General features: G+C 40.1%; 2 protein-coding genes and 1 pseudogene across 6 annotated transcripts; 2 read left to right on the forward strand and 1 right to left on the reverse strand.

The window, feature by feature from the left end:
* The first annotated feature begins 1,075 nt into the window (after nucleotides 1-1,075).
* On the forward strand, nucleotides 1,076-7,937 carry LOC133912022 (cell cycle checkpoint protein RAD17-like). 5 transcript variants are annotated; one of them, XM_062354549.1, is made up of 12 exons: nucleotides 1,076-1,476; nucleotides 2,192-2,252; nucleotides 2,967-3,053; nucleotides 3,284-3,331; nucleotides 3,992-4,048; nucleotides 4,558-4,657; nucleotides 4,875-5,185; nucleotides 5,298-5,667; nucleotides 6,492-6,617; nucleotides 6,771-6,960; nucleotides 7,039-7,099; nucleotides 7,442-7,937. In XM_062354549.1, the coding sequence occupies exons 1-12, from the start codon at nucleotides 1,232-1,234 to the stop codon at nucleotides 7,670-7,672; spliced, it is 1,887 nt and encodes a 628-aa protein (XP_062210533.1). In that variant the 5' UTR covers nucleotides 1,076-1,231; the 3' UTR covers nucleotides 7,673-7,937. The 5 variants fall into 5 exon arrangements, with proteins under 5 accessions (XP_062210533.1, XP_062210534.1, XP_062210535.1 ...); XM_062354550.1 differs by having other exon boundaries at nucleotides 1,076-1,456; nucleotides 2,971-3,053; XM_062354553.1 differs by having other exon boundaries at nucleotides 1,319-1,456.
* Nucleotides 7,938-10,212: 2,275 nt separating this feature from the next.
* On the forward strand, nucleotides 10,213-12,094 carry LOC133910480 (small GTPase LIP1-like; annotated as a pseudogene).
* A 2,002-nt stretch (nucleotides 12,095-14,096) lies between these two features.
* LOC133912023 (formin-like protein 5) lies at nucleotides 14,097-15,658 on the reverse strand. Its single transcript, XM_062354554.1, has one exon. The coding sequence runs from the start codon at nucleotides 15,283-15,285 to the stop codon at nucleotides 14,554-14,556; it is 732 nt and encodes a 243-aa protein (XP_062210538.1). The 5' UTR covers nucleotides 15,286-15,658; the 3' UTR covers nucleotides 14,097-14,553.
* Between the last annotated feature and the right edge of the window lie 9,897 nt (nucleotides 15,659-25,555).

A 25,555-nucleotide genomic window follows, 5' to 3' on the forward strand; every position in this document is an offset into this window, starting at 1 on the left:
GATAAAGCCACCTCCGTAGCGTCTCTGACCTCCTATCCGGTGTACACCTACATAGACACAATTAGCAAAAGCCACGAGCGGTGACTCAAGGTTGGTTGGCCGCCCGACTGGTGGTGAGACAAACTCGTAAGCTTACTACTCACATCACATTCCACGCGTAGAGGCGGTGCTGCTGCTCCATAGCGTGTGCTTGCGCTCGCTCCTGTTCTGCCGATGCCTCCACCAGCCATGCTCGTGGTGCCGCTAGCTATGCATCTAAGGCCTCCCTCCACCACGAGCGATGACAGGGAGTTGGGGTTGGGCGGTAGGTGGTGAAGAGCTAGGTGACGGGGAGCTGAGCTGCGATGGGTGGTGGGGAGCTAGGTGACGGGGAGCTGAGTGACGATGGGCATCGGTGGATTTATGTTGAGGGATGAGGCATGGTCACATGTGGGGGGTGGGTGGGGATCGAGGGTTGGGTGGGGGAGAAGGGGGGAGGGGGCTAGAGGTGTCAGACTGATAACATAGAGCATGTGGATGTGGCGGATTACGAGTCTTGGATTGCTAGAGGGCCCACATGTCGGAATATTAGACGGGTAAATGGGTGCCACAGGAACAGATAGGGCTTACTCATACCCGTGTCTATACACACGTCGGATAGTATTTTTTATCCACGAACATGCTTGCGAGTACTGAATATGGAACATATCTAACTCTATCAGGGTATTTACCCAGGTAAATAGGTAATCAGGTATAATTTTCATTCCTAGTCTTGGTAAAGATAAGGCCTGCGTGTTGCATTGGGAATACCAGAATTGTACTCAGGATTTTAATACCCGTGGGATATCTATAGATAAAAAAATAAATCCGAACACGACTCAAATCGGGGCTCCAACCCAATGGCTCATTGTGGTGATTTTTACACCAAAATCAACTCCCATCAGATCTAAAATCTACAGAGCTCTAACACAATTTAACTTATTATCATACTAAAATCACTCGTATTTAATACAATAGAGATCGTGGATCCGGTGTCCCGCAGAGGATCCGGACCCCACGTCGCTCCTCTCTCTTGTAAGCCGCCTCCTCTCTCTCTCTCTCTCTCCAGTTTCCCTCCCCGCCTAGACCCTGCCCAAACCCTGCCCCGCGCGGGGGAGCAAAACGAACCCCCAACCATCTCGCTCGTCGTGCGGATTCCCAAGCTCTAGCCCTAGGCCCTTGCAATTGGCACGCCCGCGCGCCGCCGCCACCAATGGGGAAGCGGCCGCCGGTCGTCGTCCTCTCCTCTTCCTCTGGCGAAGATGGCGGCGGGGGGCGCCGCGGCCCTTCGGCGCGGAGACCAAGGACCCCTGCGACCGCGCCGGCGCGGGCGCAAGCTCAGGCAGCGAGCGGCTCGAGGAAAAAGCCGCGCCACGAGGGCAGCGCGGGGAGGGGGCGCCGCCGCGCCTCGGACGCCGCGCCGTCCGACGCCTTGAAGGTGATAAACCCGAATTTGAGGTCGGTTTGGCGATTTGTTATTAGGAATGCTATATATTTTGACTCCTGAAATTGGATACCGAACACTTAGATGGTTCTAAATCTGATAATTCGCACGGATGCAATACTTGCTTCTCATTAAGCCCCAGAATTGCTGGGTTTTTGTTTCACATGGTAATGGTGCACACTTGATTGGTCAATCTAGTCTGTCACCAAATATGATTTCAGACATGAAATTTGTATATCATGTCATTAGCATTTTATCTCAAAGGCTGATTTCAGTTTAATAGCAAATGCATTGATTTTGTTTACATGTATGCCCTCCCCAAATCAATCCTCATTCCTCATTTTCATTTTTCATCTCAATGCTAATGGAACGGTGGTTCTGTTTTTAATGTCTTATGGTTTCTGAACCAATGTTTTCAACTGGAATAAGTGTAAGTCAGGAATGACCATTTCTGCATGACGATTAAATGCTCTTTTTCCATGTGAAATTTGGACATGTGGTCTCTTGTATGACTAGTGATATAACTCACAAGCTGATTCCAGCTTGGCTACAATTGGAAGTGAACTGCCTGCTTGGTGCAAATTGGGATATAACATTCATCTAAATCAATTTCCTGTTGTACCTTGTTCTTATTGTTATGTTTTTGTCGATTATCATGTGCTATTTTCTAACTTGAGCTGAAGCTTTTGTGTAATTGATTCCTGATGGTTTTGTCCCTTGTCTGAAAAGGCTGAATTTGATATGCTCTCTGAAGAGTTTTCAGAATGCCTTAATGACTTGGGCATGCCAGGTATTACTTCACTTGTTTTCTTGTATAGTTGTATTTTTTTTTTGAGAGTGTGTATTTTGAAAATTGTATAACAGGACAAGGTTATGAACATATAGTTTTTTTTTTCTTTCGAAAAACTTCCCAAACAGTGTATACATGCAACAAACATGATATGGATTGCTACTTGAGCAGGTTGCTGCCAGATATATTACTTTAGCACTTCCAAGTTTAGTTGTATTTTCGTTTCTACTGGTCTGGAAGTCTACATTGCACAATTAATCCATTGACTGTGTCACTGTGCTGTATTGCATGAGTAAATCCTAAATACTGTTGGGAAACTAAGCAAAGTAATATATGAGATATGGAACACCGAAGAGATGCCCAATGCCTCAGTTGATCTTGGCACTGGAGTTAGTACTGTACTACTATGGCTATATGTGGGCATAAATACAGCTCATGATTACTACAGATTTAAATAGTTTGCTTAGGACATTCTGGAGGTGAGATGGCATCTAGTAATCTAGTTTTATTTGGATGTCTGGCACTACTGTTAAGTTTGGATCAGCTCTAGAGAATCTCAGAATGAATGATTTCTTGGATGGAAAGATGATTGCTATATTGACACAACTTTAGCAGTTTGAGATTAATAGATTAGCAAAGTTGTGTAACATCAGTAAGCAGCCTCTGTTAAATGATAACTCTTTCAATCTCCTTTGCTGATTGGTCTACTTCTAGGCAGGATCTATACGGGAAACAAAAGAGCTTTGGGTTGACAAGTACAAGCCCCACTCATCGGCAGAGCTTGCCGTTCATAAAAAGAAGGTTTGGTTCTTTTGTTGTGAACTTACAACTTCATTATGCACACCTTTGATCCTTGAAATTAACTCATCCTTTGATGGAGTCTGCTCAGTCGGAAATATTTTATTAAAATAAAACTGTCAATGTATCAGTGTGTTGATGTATTATTTCAGTCTCTTCATAATTTTTCACCATGCGTAAGCAGTGAATAAGAATGCACTTCACGTAATATCTCACATAATCTGTTCTTGCAGGTTGAAGATGTAAGGAAATGGTTGGAAGAAAAGCTGAAGGCACCAGAGGTAATTGTTCTTTTAATTCATATCAATTTAATAGCGAGTTATAGTTAACTTAGTGGAATAGGTTTGGATAATATGCAGATTCACTGAGGTCATGTAGATAAGTTTAATTGAACCTTACTGAAATAGTGGGGGTTGCCAGCATATTCATTATCACAAACTAGATAGAGCTCTACTATTTTGTTGTCTTTCCCTTCTGATTACGTGATAGTTCGAAATGCACGGGATGGGGAGTCTATTCCTGTGAAGAACTCTCTTCTAGAGTATAGGGGAAGTCATGTTACTGCGCATGCCGCTTTAGACAATACAATTCGGCCTGCATTGTGGACTGTAATAATGTTGCATTCAGGTACCACCTCATGCTAGAGTATCTCATGAAAGCACTTGAGTGATCAGGAACCTTTCCTTAATACGTGAATGTTTGAATCGTTAGGAATCAAGCGAAGCTCTTGAGCTTTCCTTCATTGACAGAAGTTGCATGCATTGATTGAACTAATGTGAATTTTAAACCACACAAGTATTGACCGAATTTTATTAGTGTTGTAGGCAGTTCAATTTTACCAAACAACGACTCATGGATGTAGCTAGTTTGTCCGCTTCTAATTTTTATATACTTCAATCTCAGATTTGAGAAATACTAATAGTGCAAAGACAATTTTGCAGCAAACAGTTGGAGGATGGACCCTTGTCCTAACTGGGGAAACTGGTGTTGGAAAATCAGTATGTCCTTCCCCCACATTTTCTTCTCTGAATATTTTGTACCCAAATGATGAGATGAGTTTGGGATATAAGGGGCTCAACATGATTAAGTTCAGTAATCAGTTGGTTTATTATACCTTTATATCCCTAGTTGGCTAGATGTGATTTGGCTCATCATGAACCACAGTGTGGCATAACGTGTTGACAGATCTATATTATCCACCTTGTCTTAGGTAAGAATTGAGCAATTTGAGGGTGGACATTTAAAAAAAAAATAATGACACTGCTCTATTTCTAATACTGTCCCGTCTACAGTCTCTCACAGTTGAAGCATTTTATTTCGTCAACTATCTTTACTCCAGTTTCTTCTTATTTGGGGTGGGGTGATTCTATGTGGTAATTCTTGTTCCTTCTGGATACTTAGGTGGAGCCGTATAAAACAATAATCGCTATTCTATCCTTAGTGGAGAACTTAGTTGTCCTATTGCTCTGGACCTGTCTTTAGCTAGTAACGATTACTTTTATCCCAGGCAACTGTGAAAGCAATTGCTGCGGACCTTGGAGCGGACTTATGTGAGTGGACAACTCCAGTACCAACACTGTGGGCTGAGCATGTGCATGCTAATTCAGGTAGCGGTTAATATGTGTTTGCTATTTCAATATTCTGTTACTCTCTTATTTGTTGCAATTGGAAGAACTGATAAAGTATGAATGAACTCCATATTCACACACTTCTATCATACTCAAGAATTACTCCATAGCACTATAATAATACATTGTCAAAGCTTTCCAATTGCGAGAGCTCTTCCGTTAAATAATATATTTTTTCTTCAATGATTATTTGAAGGATTACGCTACATATCCAAGTTGGAAGAATTTGAAAACTTTGTAGAGAAGATAAGGAAATATTCACTGCTTTGTCCAACCAGCACCAGATCTCAAAGAAAGCTTATTATTATTCTGATTGATGACATCCCTGTAACAAGTGGGAATGTTGCTTTTGCAAGACTAGGAAAATGTTTGACTGGTCTGATTCAAAGTACTCAAGTACCGACTGTCATTTCACTTACCCACTATCACAAAAGTGAGAGTAATGATACTGCAATGTGGAATTCCGATGACCTTGAGTCCTTACTTCAAGGTGCTGGTGCTCATAAGGTACCTTACTTAATGTAACATCAAATGTTTCCCAGATTTAACGATGATGGCTAAATAAGTTTTTGAGACTTTGGTGCTTGTTTCTCATAGTGCGCTACCAATTTCCTCGCAGATTGCTTTCAACCCCGTAACTACAAATTCTATCGAGAAAATTCTTATTAAAATATGCAAAGAAGAATGCTGTAACGCATCTGAAGAATTAGTGCATCAAATAGCAATATCCAGTGGAGGTGATATCAGACATGCAATAATGTCTCTTCAATACTATTGTCATGATCCGAGAAGGCAAAATTCTGCATTGGCAACAAGTGGTAGGCATGCTGGTTCGAAGAGCTGTGATTCTCTGGTTCCAGGGCAGGAGAGCCATGGCCTTAGCAGTGCACAACCCTCTCCATGCGGAAGAGACGAGACACTTACACTATTTCATGCGTTGGGGAAATTTCTGCACAATAAGAGGGAAACACATGGTGATGTTGATATCGGTATGTAAGAACTAAGACCTATCTCACCCTATCTACAATTCACTTCACAAAGTACTAAATTTCCTCAGCAAATTTTTGTTGTGTTTTCATGTTGTGATAACACTATGTACACAGTACACTCTTCCCCTTGAATTTTTAAATAGTTAGGGTAATGTTACGCGTGGATATATTCTAGAACCCCTTTTTTCAGTTGACTTTTTGTGCATTGAGTTCCACTTGAACTGTCAGCGCATTTTTGCGTACTAGTTTTTCTTCGGTCCATATTTAATTGTGTATTAAGCAATGGCTGTGCATCCTTTCCAGTTCATGAATCTAATTTTAACATATAGGTTCCCTATTAGGGCCTGCTTGGAATGCAGGAATTTCACGAGAAATAGTTCAATTCCCAGAAGACTCGAGAGAAATCCTCGCGATCCAACTGGTGCATTATGTATTTCTATCCCTCTTTGGGATTTACATTTGATTTGTTTGACAATGATATCCACATTCAGTAATTCAACAATTCGCTTTCCAAGTTCCTATGTCTTTTGCACTTAATAAGGCTGGAATTAGTGCTTACTTTTCATTAGATTCATTTGCTCTAATTCATTGTCTAATACATATATATCCATGCTCTTGACTTCCACATTTTTAATTAGTGCATTGTGATTACATGGCACTACAATTATATGCTGTACCTGTTATTTGGACTGACTACTAATTTATTATTGGATTAGTGATTGCAGTATTGTGTTTCGAAGCATCCTTAAGAGGGTTGTTGTTCATCATTTATGTTTAATTGAGCTGTCTTTTGGTCTCTGAAACTTGTGATATTTCATATGTAGACCTGGATCCATTTCCTCTTAAAGAAAAGCTAAGAAGAAAATCACTCAAAATGGATGTTCCAGAAAAGATTCTTTCACAAGCACACGGAAAAGTACGGACAGTTGCTGATTTTCTGTATGAAAATGGTAAACAATTAATTTCTATCCATCACACGGACAGAATACCATATACTTTATGCCTTTTGAAGCTGGTGCTCCCTCAAGGAAATCGTCGACTCAGTAATTGATTGTTTTGCAGTTAAGTGGCTTAACAGGTAGTTGACATTTGATGTTTTGCAGTTCTTGATTTCATTGACCATGAAGCTGTTGATGATGGATGGGTTGTGGCGTCATATTTGAGTGAGGCGGATTGTCTTCTTGCTGGTAGTCCAATGGCATCATACAACTCAGAAAACATGGCACAACTCATCGCTGCTTCTGTTGCAGCACGGGGAGTTCTTTTCGGAAATGCTCATGTCACACCCTCAAGGTATTTCAACTGTCAACATAATTTTATTGTGACAGAGCTAGGGATGTTTGTCCTTTTACTATGATTTGGCCTAAGCAGGTGGCATACAATCCGGAGCCCGAAGTTTTGGCAGATTGAACAGTCATTTCGATCTACTAAGGTAAATTTGACAATTGACCCATACAAAGTTTTATGCAATTACCTAAATAATGTATGGAATATTAGTATGCTGTATTCTCACCCATTTTCTTATACCATACACGAACTTTTTCATGGTTCTCAGAGTTTTTGTCTTCTGAAGTCAATCCGTACATAAATTCTTCTCTTTAGCATTCAGATGGGCATGTTTTAACATGTTTATTTAGTACAATGCTAAACCGTGTCAATGGAAGTTCATAGTAATATCTTTAGATGCTTTTGGGATCAGTGCGTTGATTATATTCATTCTCCTTACTAGCTGGTATGTGAAGATCTGATTTTTCAATTTGTTGGTAAAATGCAGGACCAGATTCTAAGAGAGAGATTTGATTGTTCAAGGACGTGTGGTTCTTGCAACTTCTCTGACATAGTCACGGAATTCAGACCATTCGAGAGATGGATCGGTCCTCGTAATGATAGGCCTGGAAGCAGCTCCTTGCCCCACGGTCTGGAAGGTGGCTCTTACTTGATCGATAGACTTGATGCAGATGTAAATAACTCTGAAGAAGATGACGATGTGATAGAAGACTGTTAAAAGTGAAACCATGCGTCCTTACACTAGATCCTGGATAGCATTATCCTGTGAGATGCCAACATATCGTTGAGATGCTACATTGCTGTGCGGCATCATACTATCATAACTGATTCCGGAAGATTTTTGCTGTTTAATGGCACCATGGAGCTACTTAGGTTCTGCAAGAGTGCCATTTTTTGCGTACCAAATCTGAGGTTGAAAAGGCAGCTCCAGATCATTAGCACTGACCGCACATCTTCAAGCATCATGTTCAACGGATGAAGGCCTTTTTTTTGGGGGGGGGGGGGGGGTGTTGATCTGAAGACTGGACCAGGTAATGTAATGGGAGGGACGGATGCTGATTCATCATGTTCATATCTACACTGATGATCTAACATGTAAAACATCCGAACGGATCTCTCTTACATCAGTGGTTGTTTGGGCAATGCGTTTTCTATTTTGCCCTTATGCCTCTTCTATTGCGCAAACCAATGAGTGCGGTACTACTTGCCGCCATGTCCTCCCGCCTGCACGCCTGCACGGGATTATGCTGTTGAATCTAACCGCGGTGAGCGATTGGCCGTAGAGCAACTCATCGAGTTGATCTTTTTTTTTTCATTAAAAAAACTCGTTGAGCGATCCGAGGAGCACAAAATCTCAGTTGACCAATGAAGGGGTGCCATTCGCTAGGATCTAAGCGCACATATTATATTGCTAGTCAATCCTGCTCGTGAAGTTGCTCTGTCGGTGCTTAAAACAGAAGAAAGGGCCGAAAAGAGAGACGAGATTCACATCTGTCGGTGCTCCCCCCGGCCTCGGTATAGTTACAAATATCATCGGTAATCGTTTTTTTTATCATGGTTACCAGATGATTCGATCCGCATCGTTTTTATAAATCGAACGATTGTTAATTAAATTTAAATTTAAAATTTAAAAGTTCTTAACAAAATTCAACCGGTTTCTATTAAATTCTACTAAATTACTTTACGGCTTCCGTGGTAACTGACTGTTATCCTGCTCCGTGGTCGGTGCGCGAACCCTCCCCACCTGAGGCCCTGTCCTTTCCCGCCGCCTCCTTCCCGTGTGTCAAATTGCTCCGGTGTGTGTCGGTCTCGTACGAGTGCGATCGAGCGATGATCTAGCCCACAGGGTGTTTCGTCACCGCTGTCGGGTTCGGGTGGAGGAGGCGGCGGCGTTGCGGCGATATTTTGGAAGGACAGCGGCGGCAGGAGCAGCAGCGGCAGCGACCGGGACCAGAACGGCTTGGGCCCCTTCGGATGTCGGCGATTCAGGTATGTTGATCCGACTTGTCCTGGAACCTAATACTTGGCCAATGATGCGAGTATTTGAGAACAGAAATAGGCAATCGCATGTGTCATGATTTAGAGCAATTGTATCTTGTACATTTGAGGGTCTGGGAAAATGTGAAATGGGGTTATTGTATCGAAGGCCTGTATCTTCAGTTAAGTTTGCCTGTTTTGACGTAGGGAACTGGTCTGGGATTTAGGTGCAGTAGTATCAACAGAAGAGCATGATACCAATAGAATGGAAAACATACGAATGTGGATACATTTGTTCGCCTTGTGGGTATTGGCATTTCCCTATATAGTAGAACGGAAACCATCATCATACAGAATCACTGAAATCACACACACTTGGAATCCCTGGCCAGTTCACCGCCTAACCCAAACAAACTCAGATATTCTACCACCAACCGGTAAGACAGATGTGTTTAGGCTCGTCGTATAACATCGATACTTCAAACCGGTAATCCGAACCAGCCTAAGTCTACTTTTGACCCTAGTCCCAGAATCTGAACCCCTGGTTGGAAATTGATTTCGGGTGTTCAGTGATCCAATTATTCATCAGGCATTCTCCTTAGCATCTTAGCAAAAATAAGCACCTCTGCTGCTGGCACATTATCTTCTGATGACGCATTAAGCATTCCGAGGCTGAGCCCCTCTTGGTGCTATGCCCCCTTTACCCAGGAAGCTTTCCCTGTGAAATTTTGTCAAGAATACCCACAACATCGACTCCTTTAATTTCCCATAAGCATCAGTTCAACTACTCCTATTAGATAGCTTTCGTATCTTACTTTGAGGCTTGTGTTGTTTATCCTGCTCTCTATCACATTATGGACTAAAACATTGAAGTGATTCCTACAATTTTTTTTGGCAAGAATACCCACAACATCGACTCCTTTAATTTCCCATAAGCATCAGTCCAACTACTCCTATTAGATAGCTTTCGTATCTTACTTTGAGGCTTGTGTTGTTTATCCTGCTCTCCATCACATTATGGAATAAAGCATTGAAGTGATTCCTACAAAAAATTGAAATCGTAGAGCAAACTGAGCTTTGTTGGTTATTTCCTTGGATAAGTTCCATTGCATTCCTTATCCTTAGGAATATAGAACACTTATATTCCACGCAACCTTTTAATGATTTTTTCTAATCTTATCATACATGCTATAATATTCTAATATGGAGGATACAAGATGATATTATGTGCCTGGAGAATCGGCAACTAAACCGACCACACTACAATTGCATGCTTTCGAAATGTACACTGCTAGCTGTAGTTCTTTAGTTGTATATTGTCCTCATTTTTTTCTTTTCAGGTGTTGGGAAATCTTCATTGGCGCATCTCATTTTAAAAGGTTCTGCTATTGTTCGGTCATCCCAAACAGTAGGATGCACAGTGGGCATTAAAGTATGTACTCTTTTTCTGTGCTTTCCTCACTTGTAGGTTTTGCAATTCGTGCCTACTTACATTTTTTACTACTTACCATTTCAGCATATTACTTACGGAAGTGCAGGCGGTTCGTCTAACATCAGCGATGCTGAAAGGAACTTTTTTGTTGAGCTGTGGGATGTCTCAGGACATGAACGCTAGAAAGCATGTCGTTCGATTTTCTATACTCAAATTAATGGTACATGCTGTGTCTCTCACTCTCTTTATATTACTAACGTTTACTGTCCATGCCCAGCTTCTTTGTAATCACCACAGCTTGATTTTGGAGTATTGTTGTGCGTGGGCATGAGAAAGATTTCAACTGTCATTTGACTCCAGAATGCTGTTCACAGTAGGCCTATTTACTATAGTTCTACTTCGTCAATCCTCGTAGACTACTTGTAGCAGTTCTTGATCTGCATCAGTGGCATCTCTATACTATTTGCTGTCAGTGCTTTACTTTGTCTCTACTTTGGTTCTAGTTTTTTTTCACTTTAGTCACGCCAGTTTCAGAACCTCTTATCTGGAGAAACGTATGCTCTTTTTAGTTATCGCGTTTCTTATCAATCAATATTGTAAACATTGAGTTCACCGTTCCCAAAATTATCTATCAGGTGACATATTTGTTTATGACCTCTCTCAGAGGAAGGCCAAGACAAATTTGAATAAATGGGCAGTTGCAGTTGCTGTTGCTGAAACTGGCACCTTTTCAGCTCCACTTGGATCTGGTGGGCTTGGTGGACGTCCAGTGCCTTATCTGGTAATTGCTAATAAAGTAGATATCGTCCCAAGAGATGGTACAAGAGTAAGCAGCGGAAATCTTGTTGATCTTGCTCGCCCATGGGCTGAGAAGCAGGGCCTTCTTCGATGTAGTGAAGAACTTCCACCCACAGAGAGTTTTCCTGGGAACTCTGGTCTCCTGTCGGTTAGATATCTCTAATTAACATTCTCCTACTCTCATCTCACGTTACTTGCACTTCATTTTCTTCTATGGAACGTGAATACGCGATGCGGTACTATATATTTATGCACACCGTTACTTCCAGCTATTTCTTGTGTGATGAGTCGACATTTATTCCAGGCTGCCAAACAAGCAAGATATGACAAAGAAGCCGTGATCAAGTTTTTCCGCATGGTTTGTTTCGAAGATTTTGTTGGTAATTTTCCTCATTCCTTGTATTTCACCTTTAATACTGTTGAAGCGCATCTTTCAGTTGATCAGAAGAAGATATTTTTCCAATGAACCTCCTGCTCCAAGCCCCTAGTCTCTTACTCCGAGAGAAGATACCATCCTTCCTGTAGAGGCTCTTGGAGTTGATGTTGATAACTTCGAAAGGAAAAGGTGAGCGTACCTGACGTGAAACAGACCACCTTAAAAAAATGAAATTCAAATGAACCGAAGAAAAGGATGGAAAAAAGGGAAATAATTTGTTCATCTGCGCATAATTGTGGTATATATTGCTAAGATGTAGCATAGTTGCTTGCACTCATGTACATTTTTTTGCAGCTATGGTGATTAGGGCTTTATGTACAATGGAGTAACCCCTCTGCCAGACAGAGGAACCTCACAGATAACTACAGCCGCCACCAACCCTCAATCCGCAACAGCCGGCGTTTTCCTCAGATAACTACAGATATCACAGATTTTCCTCCTCGTCGCTTCCAGACGTAAGCAGTAACAGACCAAGCCGGGAAGATATTGACGTATGATACAGGTATGCCATTACCTGCAAAATGCGGGAAGCATATGGTATGGTGCCTAGGAATTGAGTTCCCATCGCCATCTTGAGCTGTTTCATGCCTTGCTTGCAGCATTTGGATGCTGCCCAGGTGAGCTATTTTGATTAGGCTAATCTTATCCGATCACTAACAAGTGATCCTCTTTTTCCCCCACTTTCATCTGTATTTGATTTGGAACACATGTGACTGGGATGAGGACAATACATAATGTGCCAATATACTAAAGCAAATAGAAGCAATTTTTTGTTGAATTAATCTTGTATAGTTTAAGCGAGATCAACAAGTTGCATGATGTTAGAGAAGCAATTCACAGCCAAGTCTGAATCCAAAGCCCGAAGCCCGTGAACGAGAGAGCACTAGACCCACCCAAGGTTTTAGTTACCGTTGAGGTGTCGATAACCGGTCCCAACGGTAATCGAAAATACGCGGTTATCGCAATAACCGCTCGAAATTCGGCTGAAATTCGTATAAAATTTATTTGCTAAAATTTGAAATTTGAAAAAAAATTACCAGATTCTCCATTCAGTAACCGGTCGAATCGGATCGGTTACCGAGCGATTTTCTCGATTTATCGAGCGGTTTTCTCGAATTTTCTGTATTGTCGGTAACCGCTCGATTTTCTCGATTTATCGAGCGATTTCTTGATTTTTAGTGAAGTTCAACAAAAAAAACCCCCAAAAATTGATTCAATCTTGTAAAATCAATACCTAATTTATCTGAGCTTCAAATCAAGTAAAACAATTTTTTTTCCTTGTAACATGATCTACATAATAAAAGTATTTATACTCATAATAAAGTTGAAATTCTTTTTGTGAGAAAATATATTTATTAAACCAAGTTAAATGCATAGTTTACTTTGCTAATCCAAAAATCATGAAACTAATTTTATTAGTCTTCTTACATGACCCTATATCTTTTAAAAATATATGAACTTATAAATTAGTTACTGTAATATGTAGGATTGTGTAAATGTGTTGTGACTAGATTAACTCATAACTAACCCATCACATCTCCAAAATTAGTGAAATCACATTCTTTAGTTTATTTATACTATGATTTATGTAGGAAAAAATAACGGTAGATATGAAAAAGTTAATTACAGTATTGTTTCTTAACATATTCACTTTATGCTTGTGAACTTTGTAAAAATTATGGAGAAATTAATAGAACTCTAAATGAAGTGAAATCAATTTTAAAGATCCTCTTAAGATACGTCCTACACAAGAAAAATATGTGTTTGCATGTTAAGCTTTTTCTTAACATGAGTTAAGAACTGAGCCGCACGCTTCAACTTTTTTTTTCAAAGCTTCCTCCCTATAGAATATGATGCGAATGACATTATTTTTGATTTTTTTTCATAGAAGATCTTATAATTGTCTCTATTTTTTTTGGATTTTTTATTTTTTCGAATTTTTTGAATTCAAATTTGTTTACCATTCGATTTCTGAAACCGGAGCGGAGCGTTAAGCTTGGTAACCGCGAATTTTGATCAGTTGCCGTCAATAAATTGAACCCTGGACCCCACCGTGATGTCTAGGAAGGTTTGAGCATGGAATCAACTACCCGACATTTGCAACCTCTTAGAAGTGAAAATTCTACTATCCGTTTATTTATTAGAGGTACCGTAAAGGAAACAGAAAAAATAGGCCGACTTTACGTTAGTCTAGCTCAGCTCGAAATTAATGCAATACACCTATTATAGTCATTCTCTTATATATATATATATACCCATATATATATAATAATAATGTTCATCGTACATGCGTTCCACGTCCAACTTCCAAGTGCTCCAAATATCACATAATCAAAGCATAAAAAAAATATGAAGAGGAGTATCGTCGGAATTAATTTGAAGAAGATCGATCACAAATAAAAAGCATCTAGACCATTAACCACACCCCAATCATATATCGGAATTGCTGATTTCACGTCAGATGTAATGCACGGCATATCAGATCAGAAGCAAACAATATTCAACACTTCAATACTTTGTCTAGGACACACATTTTGATATATAATTAAAGTCACACTACTACACAATATGTAGTAATGTCTTGATACAAGGTAATTCAAAAACTCATCACCCCAATCAAGAAAGCAAGACTACATACAGTAGGTATTACGTGGGTAGACATCACGTCGTAAAACCCTAGGTATTTACCACACGACGTCTCACACAAACTAACCTTCGCTGACATCGTCTTCTTCATCTCGATAGCTTTTGCACCGCCGGAGGTAGCATCCATCCAACGCCAACATCACAGTCACACTACGGACAACTCGACCGACCATAGCTCGAGCATCACTTCTTTTTCCCAATATTTTTCTACTTTTAGTACGTATTTTCCCAGCCAAAGAAATAATATTGGAGGGGAGATATTATAGAAACAAACGCACCAAGAGCACCGAACACGGCAGGAGCCTTCTCCCTACAGGCGGAGGAGGCCGCGGATGCCGTCAGCGGGGGCGGCCTCCACGTTGCAGGACGGCGCGACTGGCGCCACCACCCCGGCGGCCGTGGCGGGGGACGCCTTCACGATGATGGAGAACCTGGGCAGCGGCAGGCTGCTGGGCGGCGGCGCGAGCGCGTGCAGCAGGTCCTGGACAAAGTTCCTGGCCACCTCCTGCTCGAGGTCGTCCAGCGCCTCGGTCACCACAGGCGTGGGCGGCAGAGGCGTCGCCCGCTCCAGCGGCTTCTTCTTCTGCGCCCTGGGCGGCTCTGTCGACGTCGGCGGCGGCCTTGCCGGCCTCCTCCTCCTGTCCCTCTGGCGCGGCGCAGGGGCTGGCGTTGGAACAGTGGTGGTTGCCGGCGCTGCCGCGCCCCTGCCGGCACGTGGAGGCGGTGGAGCAGCTGGTAGGCAAGGGAAAGTGGCGTACTTGGTGGCGGTGGGTGGGAGCGGCAGGAGAGGCGGTTGGTTGGACGGCAGGAGAGGAAGAGAGGGCGACGAGTATATCGGTGGCCTCGCGTACGGAAGCTCGGGAGCCGAGCTCCACGCGCTACCTTTGTGCAGGTCATGGTATGGCTGACACATCGGAAAGGAGCCGCTGTATGAGCCGCGTGGCGTCACCGGCCGTCTCGCGCCGAGCCCCCACCGGCAGCGGCTGACGCCCCTCGGGAGCTCGAAGCTTCCGGTGGATTGATCCAGAAGAACGTTTTCCATCTCGATCGATGAGATTGCCGAAGGGCGAAGAAAAAGAAAGAGAGAACGGAGACGAGGTTAAAAGTTGGAAGAACTTGTATTAGTTTTGCATGAAATTTGAAGGAAGCTAGCAAGATCCTTGGGGAAGAAAAAACAAGGATGCTAGAATCGACCGATGGTGTTGTAGATCAAGAAGAAGAGGGGGAAAACAAGAAAGGAAGAATCAAAGAGAAAGAAGCTATGTATATTTGTGAAGATCTTATCTTCCTCCTCTTCAGAGAAAGAGGCACACGCTATCTAAGGTAGAGAGAGGTAATGGCCATGCACTAAGCCCACCCTCACCTCCGGGCTACAGCTCGGATGGATGCAATGCCCCTCTTTATAGCGAGAGAAGGTTGAGAATGGTGGGGGGAAAGAAGGGACGGGATTTATTTGACAATTAACCTCAAATTACCGTCCTCATTTTCCTCTCTACAGCTAATGGCAGGTTTGCACGTGTTAGTTATCTTGTAGCTAGGGTTTACAAACTTGTGGTGATGCCACTTGAGAGAATGGTATTTAATTCATTGCCACATGTGAGCAATATTCTGAGAATACGGCCACCCCAAAAAAAAAGGGTTTTTTCATTTGTATTACTTTTAGGTGTTTGGAACACATAAATTTCACGGGAATTTTTGTAGGAATTCTATAGGAATAGTTTAATTTGTGCAGAAATAGAAAAATTATGCGTTGACCTCAGCTTGTTAAAATAGAGTTATAGACTCATTCAAATATTTATTTTCATAACTGAGCTAGTGTACCCTCTAAAAATATATTTCCGGCAACCTTGGATCATATGGCATCCGAAATTAAACAGGGATGCCGAGATGGTAATTTTCTTACTCTAATTGTGAATACTCATTCATCATTCATTCCAAAATCTTGCGCATGTGATACATGTTTCTTCTATTTCTCCAGTAAAACTCTTTGCAAGACAATGCAGACTGTAGGAATCCATTTTCTAACTTGTTTTCGTGCTTATACCTCCTCCTACCAATAAACAATAACGTGACTCTTCGTGTTTGATACCGAGGGTTGCGCTATAAAATAGGAATGCGAGTGGGGTGGTTTTGCAAAACAAAAATGCCGACAGCCACAGTTAGACCTGCCTACTCAGACAACGATGCCAACCTCAGATCGGGAAAAACAAAGGCCAATGACAGTGGGTCCAAGACGTCTACACAAAAACGTAGGTCCCACAGCACAGTGAGGGTGGAGCACACAGTGCTACAAAATTGCTCTCCCTGGATTGGTCTTGGCTTTTACTGTAGCACGAATCTGAAGGACAGGGACGGACTGCGGGTAGGCCGGCAACCGCCAAACCGACGCTGGCCGCCCGATGGGGATTGTGGCAGGTGCATCCTGCCGTCCGTCGGTTTACCACTTTGATCCCCGCAGAAGGACACGCGGAAAGCGACGCCGCCTTGCTTTCCTCCACCTTTTGCAGGGGTCCACGGGCGCCTGCGCAACACGCAGGTTTTCTGTAGGCTTTTTCAAAGACTCGCGTCAAATGGCTAACAGCTTTCTCTGAACAAAGGCTGTAGCACGCCACCGCCGATTGGGAAACAAAACTACTACGTTTTCGTCATTAGCTTTTGAGTTTTTACTATAATAAATTTGATCTTTCATTTTTCAATAAATTTTTTATAAATATCTAAATGTATATAATACTAATGAGGTATATTCATGAAGAAAAATGTAAATTTAAAATTGCTACCATAGGAAAACTAGCGACAAGTAAATGAAAAAAGAGATACTAATAAAAGCTTCATATTGAAACATGATTTTCTAATGATTTGTGAGAATAGGAAATTCGTAATGTCATTTGCATGAAATATGTCAAAGGACACCGTCGAGTGGATGGAGAAAATTGAATTGTTGTTTTGGTGTCACTGTATCCCACTAGTTGAACCAAGACTCGTCGTCAACACCTTCTATAACCATTATGTGAAAAATATCATAAGTGATAAGTAATAATTACTACGAGTGATAGTACTTATCATCTCAAATTCGTCACTGATAACTAGTCATAAATAACTGATAAAGACCGATCACCAATAAGAACATTAGGCCCGTAACTTATGAATAAGTGATGTGTCACAATTATGACCCATCATATCTGATGAATATTTTTCATGTTTTTGGACAAAAAAAAGTCAAAAAATATTTTTCAACCGAGTCATCCCAAGCAGGGGTCATCACCACTCACCACGTGTCATATGTTATTTTTCACACTATTTTTATACTCTGTGTTCTATAGGAATCGAATTCACGACCTCCGCTCGCGTGCATTGCACCTTACCACCTCATCATCGTGTGTGTTCTGAAGGAAACCAGATATTTTATCTTTTAAACATTTTTTGTCGAAGGTCATAAGTGACAGGCCACAGTTATGACCCGTCACTTATAACTACTTTTTTTCTAAATTGTAATTTGATAGGTGACTCGGAATGACCTTCGATAAAATATACATAACTTTTGCATACGGATCCTGATTTCAACATTTTTTTTACTCTACGGATATCTACAGAAAAAGTTACATCCTTTTCTCCTCGACTTCATTGGGTTCGCCGAATTTTTTAGACCAAAAACAGTTTGGAAGTTTGCACCATTTTCAGAACGCACGTTTGTGTCTATAGATACCACCCTTACATCAAACTTGAGCAAAAATGTACAATAATTCCTATTCTAGTATTGCTGAGGTGAGAAAAAATAAGAGAAAAATAAAATAAAAATAAAAAACATCATGCTATGTACATATTTACTATATAAGCAAAAAAATTGAGTTGTGATAGAAAATTGGTTGACTAGTATGTCTAATGTTTGATTAATTAAAATTTCCTTATATACTCTATTTCATCAAACTAGTCATTAATAACATCACAGCTTGACACGTCACTAATAACTCTCTAAGATGACCTGTCACTGATGAGTTGGTTATTATTGTGTAGGGATTGGTGACGTCCTAAGAGGGGTGCTTAATTGCCTTAAATGATTACTTTAAGCATTTTGGTGGCTTAGATGTCTTCTCATCTATGCATGAACTTCTTAGGACTCCAGCTACCTCAAATGACTAAGTGGAGGCGTATTTATAGTCTCAAACTCGCATATTAGCTGTTAACCCAACGGCTAAAAAAATTGTTAATACTAACACTAGATCCTCCGGTGAGTACATTCTCACAACTAGCCGTTGGAACCCTCACTCAAACCTCTGTGAACACCGAACACTCTGTTGTATACTTCATCCATCACCGGACTATGCGGTGAGTTATCCTAGGCCATCCGAGTATTTTCTTCTTCTCTGTGTAAATTGCTCCGGTGAAAGCATCCGGTGCACATCACTTCATTACCAGACTATCCGGTGAGTTGACTTCAGCCAACCGAACCAATGCAATCCGCTTTGGAAATAATACTCTGATGTACACAATATTCATCACCGGACCATCCGGTGCCTTGAACTTCGTTCTTCAATACTTGGCACCCTCTCTGTGTAAATTAGTCTGGTGTTGAGCCTCTGATGTGTACAACACATACACCAGGCCTTCTCGTGTGTTGAACTCCTTTTGTCGCTTTGCACTATTTATAGTCTGGTGTGTGCAACACACACTGGACCATCCGGTGACTTGATCTTCAACTTTAATGACTGCAACCTTCTCTGGTAGAAATGCTCTGGTGAGTTCAATACCCAGAGTACCAGACCATCCTGTGAAGCAAATCTTGCTAGGACTTCTCCAATTTAGTCCAAGTTTGTCTCAATTGCGGTGGCTTCTTTATGTATTGCATCCATGAGACCTACTAACATATATCCTTGACAAATATGTTAGTCATATTGACTATGTTGTCATTAATCATCAAAATCATAATCATAACCTAATAGGTCCATTTTTGCTACAATCTTCCTCTTTTTGGTGATTGATGACAACACAACCAAAACAAGTGAAAATAATTAATGATACCAAATGTAAAGATCATAAGCGAGCACAAAATCTTATCATATTACTTGGATGCATGTTCTTACCACTTAATCCTATTTTGTTGTGGCTCCCCTTTCTCCATCGCCACTATCTCTCTTGATCGACTCATGCAAGAGCTTCTTCTTCTCATCCTCTTTTGTCAACTTCTTCATTCCTAGACATCTTACTAGTTGCTACTATCTCCTCTACATTGTTCATCTTACAAACTTGCATCTTACTTTGGTCATCAAAATCCCCCATGTCAACAATCTCCCAAAAAGTCTATATGCACATGTTGAACTCAAAGGAAAAAAATATTAGAGCACTTGGGAGAGTGTTTCACAAATCATAATCCAATTAGAAGGATACCAATTGTAGGCTATGAAAGCACATGGATTAATATTTATAAAACTCACATAATATAGTTTAAACTCCCTCTATATGTGTGCATACATATGATGACAAAGAAATATATGCACAACTACATAATATGTCAATATAGGAAGTTTAAACTATATTATGCATATAGTTAGCTTAAATGAATAAAAGATTTGAACACTGATACCAATTAAAGCGTTTAAGCATTGCATACCTCTAAAGACTTGTAGATTGTTCTATTAAACTACAAAGATATAACTCACAACACATGTTAGTCTCAAAATCACAATCTATATGATATACTTTCACTAAATATGTGCATATAAGTATTGAATACTTGTGAGGCATATGCACTTATTATCGATAACAATTAGGATTTATCTTATAGATTGGATCATGGTACATAAAAGGTATCAAATGTAAAATTGGTGCCATGTAATGGACCTACAACTAATAAACCATGTAGGTTGAAATTGAGTTAGAGATAAACACGAGCAACCTACCATATGCAAACCTACACTAGGTATTGCAATAAATTGAAATAAGCATATACAATCCTAGACGAAGTAAATTATTTATATCAAATGAAAGGATTTTGCATCTAGCTTCATTACCTCTTTTACCTTTGGATGACGATTTGGGTATGTGATGATCATAATCTTCATCAATGCGCCTATCTTGTACACTTGGCTTCTTTACTTGAATCTTCACTCCATCTTGTAAGCCAAGCTTCCAAATCCCTATATCTGTTTCGGGCTTCAAGTCTTCTTTGGAACTCAAACCGATTGGAGCCCCTTCATATTGGTGATGACTTTATTGAGCACCCAAATATGTTGGTTGTACCTCCAATCCTTTCTCTCAACTATGTGTGCAACTCTTTTTTCTTGAACTTATAGTTGTTGCTCTTGGTCTTGATCTTGTAGTTGGGCTTAGGGTAAAGATTAGAGTTCTTGTTAGAGAGGTTTGTCATCATCTTCTTCTCCTTTATCTCTTTCTTGGCTTGCTTGCATTGGAAGGACTTGTGGCATTCTTGATGGCATTTGAAGTATGTCACGCTGGATTCCTCTACAAGCTTCTTCACCATAGTAGCACGATTATCGAGGGTTGAACATGTTCTTTGCCCTTTAGGCTAGCCAAGTTCTTCATGAGCTTCTCCACTTCTTATTTAAGCTCATCATTCTCTTGTGCAGTGAGGTTGTAGATGATTCTACAATAACATTCTCAACATAAATCTAATTGTAAAAGAGTAAGCTAGATAAAACAGTTAAAACATCATAAAAAGTAAAAACATCTACCTTAGAATTGAAATTAAATAGAGAGATAGATTATTTCAAAGGGTCATTAGTTTAAGATTCAATGCACTCAAGTTTAGCCTTAAGTTTTTCATGCTCTTTATTTAGCAAATTGAATTTTCACAATAATTATTCATAATTAGAAACAAAAGTAGCATGAATGTCATTAAGTGCATTAAATTTGCTAAGCTCTTTAGATTATTTCTTAAGGGCTCTTTGTTACTCATTGATCAAATAAAGGAGTTCATCATAAGAGAGAGAATCCTCATCATATTCATCATCACTTACATCGTTATCCATACCTTTTATCATGAGGCACTTGTGTGGTTATTTGCACGATGACTTGTGTGATGATGATCTTGAGGAAGAGCTTCTCTTGGAGAGGAGGATGGTGAGATTCTCATCAGTTGAACTTGATTTTTCATTGTCACTCATCTATCTTCCTATACTTGCGAATGCATTGGCTCTTCCCCTTATCTCCCTCCTTTTCTCAGTTTTCTTCTTCTCCTTCTTGATATGATTAATTATTTTGATTAAGTTCTTCATGGATAATGGGTGATTAATATTGGCATTAATCTTCTTGATATTCTTCTCCACCAGTGAGATGAGCTTGGTGACTTCGGAATCCATCTCTTTATCGCTTGAAGTGCTTTTCTCATCTTCTTCATAGCTTTCTTTATCTTCATCTCTATCATCTTCACTTGAGATTGACTCTTGCTCCTGTCTCCTTATCCTTGTCTTTATTGGTATTGAGCTTGCTTGCTTGTAAGAGTAAGGTTCTTGGTGTCAAATGAGGAAGAAATTTCCACCCCTATGTTCATTGTCATCTCATTTGCGGTGATCTTGCCGAGCACTTGACTTGAAGTCATCTTATTGATGTCATTATTGTTGTAGATGATGAAGACTATCAACTTGTACTTTGGAAGAAGAACTTGAAGTATTCTTCTCACCACTTGATCATCTTTAATTGACGTCAAACCTAACCCATTGATCTTATTGATAAGAATATTCAAATGTGAGTACATATCATTAGCATTTTCATGGGGTAGTTGCTTGATGCCATTAAGCTAAGTAATAAGCACATAATATTTCTCATTGCGCACATCCTTTTTGCTTTCATGTATTTCAATGAGACTAGTCTAAATATGATGTGTATTGGTGAGATAATAAATATGATTAAATGCATCAACATATATATATATATATATATATATATATATATATATGAGATAAAAGGATGCTCTCTGCTAATACATCTAATTGTCTCTTCTTATTGGTGATGCGTTGTCTCATCCCTTCCTCGGTGACTCTCCAAACATCTAACCCTCGGACTTACAAATAACAAGTCATTAGAATTTTTCACCAGGAAAAATTTGTACCATCAAAAAGTGGAGCACTATGAGAATCTATCCCAATCTCGAACATCACAACTCACTAAGCGGTGAAACCTAACCAATTACAATGAGACTAATACTTAAATGTCATTTGAATTGGCGAAACCTTGTGAAATGTGTGAAGCTCTAATACAAATTGAAGAGCTAGATGTGAGCCCTAGCACTGATACAAATTATAGTGATCGGTGATGTCCCAAGAGGCGGGGGGGGGGGTGAATTAGGACACTTCGAATTTATTCGGATCCAAAAACTACTCAAGATAAACATATATCAATTTATATCTAAATATGCTCTAGATTTATCTAGTGTGTTTGCTCTACTAAACAAAAGAGCTTGCAACTTATTTAGGAAGGTATATTGCAAGAATGTAAATGCGAAAACGTAAATAAGATAGAGAGAGCAAACTCGGCACAAAGATTTTTATCTTGTGGTATCGATAACATAAATATCACCTCTAGTTCACGTTGGAGCAAACTCGGCACAAAGATTTTTATCCTGTCACGGCTATTAAGCCACCAAGTCACAAAGACAAGGTCTCAACCTGGATGAGCCACCAAGCTACCAAGGTAAGCCCTCACCATAAGCCTCTCTTCCAGTCTCTTGTTACCGTGATCACTTCAGAGCTTAAGCCACAAAGGCAAGAGTCTCCGCGTCCTCGTACAATTGCCTTGCTACTGCTCCATACCAAGTTAGAGGGTCAACAAGCTTACCGAGGAGTCATCAAGACTACAAGGTGCCAACATACAAAGAGGTATAAGCTTGAATCACTCATTGATCCAATCTCTAAGCAATGATTACCTAGCAACACACTCTCTAGGCCTATAAGCACTAATCACTCTCTAATGGTGTGCTTAATCATCTTGAATGGTCGCTTTAAGCACTTTGTTAGCTTGAATGGCTTCTCATGTGTGCATGAACTTCTTAGGACTCCAGCTACCTCAAATGACTGAGTGGAGAGGTATTTATAGCCTCAAACTCGCGTACTAGCCATTAACCCAACGGCTTAAAAAAGTTATTAACACCGGATGATCCAATGAGAAAAATAATACTGACACCGGATCATCCGGTGAGTACACTCTCACAAACTAGCTGTTAGAACACCCACTCAAGTCTCTGTGAACACTAGACACTCCGGTGTATACTTCGTCCAGTGAGTATACCTTAGCCATCCGAGACAATATCTTCTCTATGTAAATTGCTTTGGTGAAAGCATCCGGTGCACATTACTTTATTATCGGACTATCTGATGAGTTGACTTCAGCCAACCAAACCAATACAACCATCTCTAAAAATAATACTCTGGTGTACATAGCGTCCATCACTGGACCATCTAGTGTCGTGAACTTCGTTCTTTAATACTTGTCACCCTCTTTGTGTAAATTAGTCCGGTGTTAAGTCTCTAGTGTGTACAACACATACATCGGACCGTCTGGTGTGTTAAACTCCTTCTGTCCCTTTGCACTGTTCATTGTCCGGTGTGTGAAACACATTAATCACTAGACTATCCGGTGCTTTGATCTTCAACTTCAATGGCTGCAACATTCTCTAGTAGAAATACTCCGGTGAATTCAACACAGAGCACCGAACCATCTGGTAAGAAAAATCTTACTAGGACATCTCTAATCTAGTCCAACTTTATTCTGACTGCGGTGACTTCTTCTTGTATTTCATGCATGAGTCCTAATAACATATATTCTTGACAAATATATTAGTCTTAATAACTATGTTATTATTAGACACTAAAATCATAATTATAGTCTAATAAGATTATTTTCGTTACATAGTGATAGGTCATAATTTGACCCATCACTTATGACTTGATGAGTCATAACTCGATCAATTATTTTTGACTGGCTAAGGATAAACCACCACTTGTGACTAGCTTAGAATAACTCGTCTCTTATGACTGGCAATAGCTGACAAGTTATAACTACAATCTGTCATTATTATTATAAATAACATATTATATTACAACCTATCATTAATTTTCTATTTTTCACGTATTGAACAATGCATTCTTAGCGTGAAACTATAGGGTCACAATGCAGGTAATCGAATGGATATAAAATGGTGGATCGAGGCTTTGGACGATGTTTTCTATGTCTCGTGCTAGGATGCGCTATCTCATCGAGATCTAGAACTATTTGTGGTCTTATTTACCCGTCGTTTAGACACAAGCACAATCTTCAATGCATATATTTCTCAATTATTGTTTTGAAGTATATATATAAACAAAGTTGAATAAAACTATAATTCGATAAAAGTTCTTTTGACGACGAATATTTCAATAGCATTCCCATCTGGAAAATTGGAAAACTAACTTCTCGTAAAATTTGCACGTGTTTCAAATGTTTAACTCGATACTAGAAAAAATTGCTAAATAAAGTTTGACTCCATAAAGGCTAAACGGGCAACATTATGTGACCGGAGGAGGAGTAACCAGTAGGGTCAAACAAATATGCCCTTTGAATTCCATAGTGTGTCGAATACGTACAGTACTATATAAAGTTGGCTAGAATAAGCGTCATATGGCTAGAATGCTACCTGTTTTATACAGTATAACGATGTTTTTTATGAATGGATGAAAGAAGTATCCATGCAGAAAAAGAATAGATAGAAAATAAAATCACAAGATACATAGATCGTCCGCTAAGGGTGTCTTTGATAATACATGTCAGCTAGTTATAAGATTACCCATGTTAAATTTTTATCTAGGTAAAAGATAGATATGAAGAAGAGAGAGAAAAGCTAGCTCTTAATACGTAAATAGGCTATAACGTAAGAGACATTAAATACCAGACAAAAGGTAAATGTCGAGTGGTTGAGACATAATATAAGTGGATGAATTAATTAAAACTTTAATCATGTTATATACCAATTATTGAGGATAAAATTAATAATAGATAATAACTAACTATACTGTTAGAGACACTCTAAGTATATATGGTTACTCAAAAGGAAAAGTATATTGAGATAGAAGTATATGTATCAAGATAAGATCGTTCTGTTCTTTACCACTAGTTGAAGCCCAAGCATCTCATACTCACCGGCTTCGCTGATGGGGTTTTTGATAAAAAAAAAAAGGATCGATTTCTTTAGAGAAAGTGATGCGGTGATGACCCTTTCGGGTGCTGTTTCCCCGTGGGGAGACCTACCGTGAGCATCGCGGAAACCAAGTGGGGTTCACGATGAGGTGAATATCTCTTCTTTTATTCGAGGATAGAGGGGTCCAAGA

This window comes from Phragmites australis, chromosome 3, assembly GCF_958298935.1.
Source record: "Phragmites australis chromosome 3, lpPhrAust1.1, whole genome shotgun sequence".
Lineage (NCBI taxonomy): Eukaryota > Viridiplantae > Streptophyta > Magnoliopsida > Poales > Poaceae > Phragmites > Phragmites australis.